At 41.5% G+C, this 7,103-nt stretch overlaps 3 protein-coding genes across 3 annotated transcripts; all 3 read right to left on the reverse strand.

Annotated features, from left to right (window-relative positions):
• Nucleotides 1-1,153: 1,153 nt before the first annotated feature.
• On the reverse strand, nt 1,154-1,417 carry PHALS_14201 (uncharacterized protein; the record flags this gene model as incomplete). The annotated part of the gene is made up of 2 exons (XM_024729963.1): nt 1,154-1,210; nt 1,298-1,417. 2 exons carry the CDS (start codon nt 1,415-1,417, stop codon nt 1,154-1,156), a joined length of 177 nt encoding a protein of 58 aa, XP_024580288.1.
• A 472-nt stretch (nt 1,418-1,889) lies between these two features.
• Nucleotides 1,890-2,407, reverse strand: PHALS_14756 (uncharacterized protein). The gene has a single exon (XM_024729964.2). The coding sequence runs from the start codon at nt 2,286-2,288 to the stop codon at nt 1,956-1,958; it is 333 nt and encodes a 110-aa protein (XP_024580289.1). The 5' UTR covers nt 2,289-2,407; the 3' UTR covers nt 1,890-1,955.
• A 2,589-nt stretch (nt 2,408-4,996) lies between these two features.
• Nucleotides 4,997-5,511, reverse strand: PHALS_14202 (uncharacterized protein; the record flags this gene model as incomplete). Its single annotated transcript, XM_024729965.1, has 2 exons — nt 4,997-5,409; nt 5,505-5,511. 2 exons carry the CDS (start codon nt 5,509-5,511, stop codon nt 4,997-4,999), a joined length of 420 nt encoding a protein of 139 aa, XP_024580290.1.
• Nucleotides 5,512-7,103: the final 1,592 nt, after the last annotated feature.

Here is a 7,103-nt window from a genome sequence, read left to right on the forward strand (position 1 = left end):
AACTACAGAGTAGTAGTAAGCTACATGTTATCCAGCACATATAGCAGAAGCGCACTAATCGCAACGTATCTGCAATGTATTCGCAGGACTTGGTCGCATGGTAGCATCTGTTATCATGGCGACTTAGTGGGAGTGCTATTAGGAAATTTCTTGTGTTATAAGAAATTTTCTTGTGGTATATTCAGTATAATACACACTCTACTGTTGTCACTACTATTGATATATGGCTTTAACATCCCGATAATTATTATATTTTAATCTAGCAAATTACATTTTATATTTTTGGAAAATTGTAAGAAACTTTTGTGTATACCAATGAAGATAATGGGTGCAACAGTGTGGTACAGCACTAATGTATTTGTTATGTGTTGATGATACCTCGTGTGGATCATCCTAATCGTGTGAATCTTCCCTCTGTGAGGATCAACACCGGGTGTGGATGGAACCTATGTGGATTATCCCTGATGATGCAGCCCAAAGACTCCCTCTTGCACACTGCCGCAACATTCCAATCCAAAATATCCTTGATGAATTCTGCATCTTCGGCTTCTTTTTCTTACAAATTATTAAAAAAAACTAAATTGAAATATTAACACGTTAAAACGTTAAAAAGTTTCTGACTTGACTTAGCTAACAGGAACTTTTTAACATATTGATCTTTATTTCATCTCGTTCAAGTGCTATGCTACGTCTGCGCCTGTTGGAAAGAAGAAGCCCAAGATTCAGAAATTATCAGGAAGGTCTATTGAAATGCTACGGCAGTGTGCAAGAAAGAGTCTTTTGGTTTGGTTGCATCAATAGGGATGATCTACAGATGATACTATCCACCCAGGGTGCGTGTGGTACACACATCTGGGGTATGATCCACATAGGGGGACTGAACACGAACATATTTACATCCTACACTTCTGTAAGACAGTACAAAAACATCATAACTCTTTGTGTAATTGTGGGTAGTCAATTGTACCTAAGCATCGGTACATATGAAGTCTGCAAAGTAGAGAACCTTGGTACTAACACTTCAGGCAATGAAGATAGTCTTGTGACAAAATTTACGTATTGAAAGTTTTCATAATTAGAATTGACCCTGCTACTCTTGAAATAATCAAGGTACTAAATTAAATTATAAGAATAGGTTATTCTACTAGCATTGTTAGGATTTCTGGCATTTTTTCAATTTTAGAGAACCTTCAGGCGAGCTAACATCGTTCTAAAAACAATGCAAAGCTACTGACCGAAAATCCCAAGTACATACAAAGTCTGTTCAATACTAGTTTATCTAGCAGTGCCTTATAACCCCACAAGCTGTGTGTTTGATAAGCAACTGCAAGACGGTGGTTTGATCATGGGAGCGGTGTACTAAAGAAGCGCTGTAGAGATCCCAGAATTTCGTGTCAGGTTCTTTTATCTCCTTCATCGCTTTTTCAAGCCATTTTTTTAATCATACCTATCTAAGGACCAAGCGTATCTTCCGCGGTTCGTTTCTAATCAAATTGCAGATCTGAATTAGACTCGCATTGCCCAGTGCAAAGCGACCCCCCTTTGTTCACAACACGTTCAGTTGTTTCATCTCAAATGGATCCTAACTTCTTGTTCGGATGATAGGAATGTAATGATCGGGATATAAGCAACACCATTCCTTGCGCATTCAGTGTTTCTTCTTGCTCAATCTGTCTTAATTTGCAAATTTTGAGATATCGTACCGTTTCAAACTCCCGTCGTTATAAATGGAGGCGCCATCATGTGGGATTGAAAGGTCTCGCAAGCGACCATCACAGTGCATCCCTTTTATCATCCCTCCCATTGATCCAACAGGGTTGATGTTCATATAGGTGATTAGGTGCGACTTCTTAGGATTAAACTAAGGAAACAATTGTCAGAATTTACTAAACGTGTTGATGTCCGATTACTTTTGTTGCTTCGACCCAAATCTGTGGCTAATTAATGAAAGCATACTAGCAATAAGAGTTCTTGCGGAATGAAGGACGATGGCTCGAAAGAAATCGACGAAGTTGTTGCAAGAAGCCTGGTATTATATTGCCGGTACGAATTCCCATCTTCAGTTCCCATTCTGTTCGGTCAGTTTCATTGGCGTGTCTTAATTTGGCAATGAGAATATCAATCTGCTCAGAGGATTCCCAGTTTTCCGATGCTAAATTCTCTGCTGCATAATAAACCCTTGCTCTTCGTTGCTTAATATCCTTCCAGCTCCAGATGTTTTCGTTTCTTATTCTCATTCGATCACAGTTTGATTCAGATTGCATCTTTCTTGCTTCTAGACAAAACATATGTTTCCCAAAACGACTGACTTGATATTATAGATCAATCATGACTGACCGGAATCATACTTCTCACTGATTGAAAAAGGAATTGCCGGCAGAATATCGACAACAGTGAATAAAGTCAAAATGTGATGCAATTTGCTTCTGTTTGTTCCAATAACCGAAAGACTCGATGTTAATACTGAAGATTGAACATGTAAGTCCGTATTCACACATCCGAGGATATTGCGAAAATAAGACTTTTTTTGATCTTGTTGATTACGTCATCATCGTGCGATACATATTACATCAATTGATTGCTTTCGCTTTTTCCAATACGTTTGGTTGCATCTAAACTTAAGCATCGGTGCAAATGCCGCTGTCGAGTCTCCACCAGGATTTCAACGGAACATTGCACTGCAATGATGACTGATTCTACAAAAACAGCTGCAATGTGTGCAGGTGCAGCTCAGGGAACATTTCATGGCGTACTAAACGAGCAACATCACCAATGTTTGGGCGGCCTAGTTCGCGTTTTCTTGCGCTTCCACCCAACGTTGATCGGCAGCGTTAGATAGTAGAAATCTTTTCTATCAGGATTGCGAATCGGGTAGGCAAAATATTTTCAGTATTTTGCGGGATGCAAAGCTGATTATCTTATAAATTAAATACTCAACTTTCCTGAAAGTCATGAAGTAGATGGAACTTGGGAAAGAAGAAATAAGTGGTACGCGTGGATTGCTAGTCGCACGTCAGCAAAAAAGGCCATTTTGGAGACATGAGCGTACATATTTCGATATAGTCCCAATTGAAGTAATACGTGCAATCTTAGGTGCACAACCCGTATTATTTCAAAGGCTCTCGGTTCCGCTCCTGAGTGGCGCATATGAGCCCAACTTATACGCCAATATTGGCGCAGACTGTTAGAGTCAATGCTTCCTCGGTGCAAAGAGCACAGCAACGTCGCTCGAACTTGGTAGAATTCGTAGTCAATCTCTTTACTGAGTCACGAAAGAACTACACCCTCTGCGAGGATGAAACGTGTTTGAGCACCTGTCCTGGAAAGTTGAACATACTTTGAATTTTTTTGCCTATCGTTCATCCCGACGGAGAAATTAACCAGATGCGGTGATCGGTTGCCTGGAGTTGTCCGCAGCTATGAGAATAAGCTAGTGAAAGATACACTCCCAGGAGCGCCCCAATATAGCACCGGTGGGAGAACAGATGGCACCCCGTAAGGTTGCTGATTTTCTCAAGAGCCTATTCTTCGATGGCAGGATGAGGAAATTTTCGCCATCCGGACGAGAAAAATTGAGACGACCATAAACTGAATAATACTTCAAATGGAGCAACAGCGTGTCGCGCTTGCTCAGTTTCCACAATGGGTGCCCACCATCAGCAATCGACACTAATGTGCAGTTTTTCAGTGGCAGGGGCACAAACGATTCGAAACGATCTTAAGCGACAGATGCTGGGGGTGTTCGCACCGCATAACCAGACGTAACGGGCGCGTTACAAGTTTCCACCGCCAAAAATACGGGAAGGAGAAGGCTATGTCCAAAGAATGAAAAACTCATTGTTGACATCAAACTCTTTTTCTGAGGCGATGATAATTACCGATTTTGTAGAAATGCGGCTAGCTCCAAAACAGTGCGCGTTCAGCCAAATTCTTTCAAGAGAAGAGATGAATGTCGCGTCAAATTCGAAGTACAGCGTCTGTGTTGCGAGGGCCAGGTAGGGCACTGAAATTGGAAAGTCTACAAGCTCGATAGTGACGATGAAGTTTAAGGGAAAGTGAGAGGCTCTAGTTGCTGAGCTACTCCGCGATACTCTAAGTTTCTCATTTGTGAAGGTACTTAGTTTTTGTGCCTTACATACCCCTTCGCTCTTGGCTGAAATTTACAATGCGTCGGGCATTCATCACGTCACACGGCACATCTCAGAACGAAGTGGGCCAAAGTCTACCGCGTGGAGGCAGTGGTCAGTGAGAAACATCCCTAACATTTGCGACGTCTGTAGCTGTAGTCTTTATGAACAAGGAGAATGAGCTGCTTAGTTAGCTGACCCCGGGAACTGGACACACTGGGTAAGCTAATGACGATTGTTGCTGCTACACTTGTAGGTGTTGACCGGTTTCTAAATTTGCTTTTAAAATACCTCTAGGAGCCAGGACGGGGTAAATAAAGGCTCCCACCGCGAGGCCGCTAATATTGAGCGTCGAGCCGGGTCGGAAAACACCTTTCTTCGGGATGAAGAAAATCATGCCATGAATTTGGCATTGCTCCAGACTGAGCAACAATGCATCACGCTTGCGCTCTTATGGCTAGGAGGATGCGCCTAATAATGGACACTTGAGTGTAGTCCATCTGTAGTAGAAGTATTCCCAACACGGGAACATTGGACTCTACATAGTTTGCGGGTATTCACACCGCCTGATCAGGCGTATGTATGCGCTCCTAGACTGTATAAGCAGTCTAAGGAGGCAAGCACTAAGGGAAACTCACTAATCTTATTGACGCGATGGCGCCAGATTCTATTTGGTCACCATTTTCACGAGGGTTTCCGATTAGATACAGCTCGGGCCGATATCTTATCGTCCACCCTACCTCTTTCGGAAAGTATCAAGCAAACACTGTGTTGTCCCACGAGGATCTCATCTATTTCTTCACAACTCAAAAAAAATGCCATGTGACGCCTAAAAAACTTGATTCTGACAAAACCCTATAACCCTGCGATCACTTGTTAGGAGGTTTAACAGGAGGTTTAACGCGTGAGATGTCTACAGCTAGCTTAAGATTAGGAAAATCGTCTCGTTTAGAGAAATTGACGCTTGTGGGTTGTGTTGTTATTATCTTCTGCGCTTCGGACCTCTCACGAATATAGTCGACAACGTGATTGAATCTTCTGGAAAAAGGTTCGAGGGACCTTTCTTCATTTATCAAGTCCTTAGCGATAGGTTGTTTAGAAACGTGTCGCAGGAATCGCACGGGAGTAACATCCCTCGACATTGCTGTATCGGCCAGATTTGAAGGGGAAATTTCGGACGAACTTGCTGTCGTATCGGCATGATACATGGCACGAAGCGCAACTGCAGCGACGAATATAGTGCAGCTTGATCGCATTGTGGCTGGGTAGGTCTTTTGAGTGGCTAGAAAAAAGGATAATGGATAAAAAACGATTGCATTTACTGCCGTCCCAGCGTACCCCATATATCAAGTTAATAAAGTAATTTAATCAACGTACCCCTCATGTGCCCAGGCGACGGCTTGTCTGCTACAGCTCGTGCAGAACCAACAATACACTCCCATTGTTCCCCTCATCACAGCGTGTAGAAATACGCGACAGGCGAGTTGGTAAATATAGGATTTATGATATGGAATCTGGTATTGAATGTTGCTAATTCATGAAGTGATGATATTTTTAAAGCTCGAAAATTGAATAATATTCATATCCTCGGAATTTGAAGGAAAAGATCTATTAGCCTCACTATTATATGCAGTTAGTTGTCTGCGACTTCTGTCGTCAAGAATTAGTTGACATGTATTTTTAAAACTTACACAAATCAACTGGGGCTTTATTTTGATGGCCCGATCGTCATGACAATGCGTCAGCGGCTTGCTCTGTTTATCCCCCACGCGTCTGCATAAAAACTTTCACTTGTCATTGATGATGGAATGAATCTACCGGCTCTTTTGGTGACCTCTTTCGACTACTGAAGCAGATAATCTTCATGCCAGTATCATAAAGTGCATTCATGGTAGACTAATTTATTTATTGATTTCTAAGGGGACTCCAATGAGTTCATGGCAATGTATTCATACATGGTCAGCTTATTGCGAGACTTCTGTCACGTTATTGTAATTAAATGACATGATGAGCTTGCGAAATAAAACAAGTGGGATAATGTGGACGTTTAATAGAATGCACAGCTCAATTAAGACATTTTTTCCAAGCACTTAAAGATATCAAGTATAAAAAAGAGCCCACCGTGACCAGTTATGAACTGGAGAAGCTTCGAGACCATTTTCTTTGGTGAAAAGATTTTTACCTGAACTGCTGCCATCCATCTGCTTTATATGTGTCAGCTGCTAACCGAGTAAGCTATAAGTTCAATGTGAACTTCAAGAAATGAGAATGGCCGAATACTGTATTGTATCTGTGGCACAATTTTATATTTCCATTGAGGTAGCGTGGTCCTGGTTTGGTGTGTGGTGGGCTACGCTCACCGTATGGATCAAGATGTAATTGACATGCACGAACAAATTTTCGTATGCGTGAAGGCTCATATCAATTAAATTGTCAGCGCCAAAACCTTCAGAAACGTTACCGCTAACTAATTGAGATCGACATCATTTCGACATTATGCGTGCAATTGAGGTACTGCTAGTTGTGGAGGGAGAATCACTAAATTGCATGCTATGAGCTGTCTAAACAACTCAATACCGTCTGACATATTCATTTGCGATTGACATAATCTGACTGTGAAACACACTAACTCAATACAGGGCACTATGGTAGGCCAGTTCCAATCAGATAAATATGGTAAAGTGTAATGGGATATGTAACGTAAAAAGATGTACATGTATCTATCTTACATGATTGGAGCTCAAAATAAATACTACGACAGAGTATCTAAACAAATGATGGTACGAAGATAGGAGAATTTTGTAAGATCCGTGGGCCGCGACCCACACTGAATAAAGAAAATAGTCTTCACTTTTTGAAGAGTAGTATCGGTTCGAATTAGACTCAATTTTAATATACCGTACTTCACAAAAAAAACGCCTGACCTACTTTTGAAAGGTGATTTTGTTAATATTAAAGGTGGTCAAAAATGAACCG

Source organism: Plasmopara halstedii, assembly GCF_900000015.1.
Source record: "Plasmopara halstedii genome assembly, contig: Scaffold_816, whole genome shotgun sequence".
Lineage (NCBI taxonomy): Eukaryota > Oomycota > Peronosporomycetes > Peronosporales > Peronosporaceae > Plasmopara > Plasmopara halstedii.

What these genes read in the sequence shown, in the direction of transcription:
- PHALS_14756 (XM_024729964.2), bottom strand. Translation starts at nt 2,288, where the DNA reads ATGTTTTGTCTAGAAGCAAGAAAGATGCAATCTGAATCAAACTGTGAT.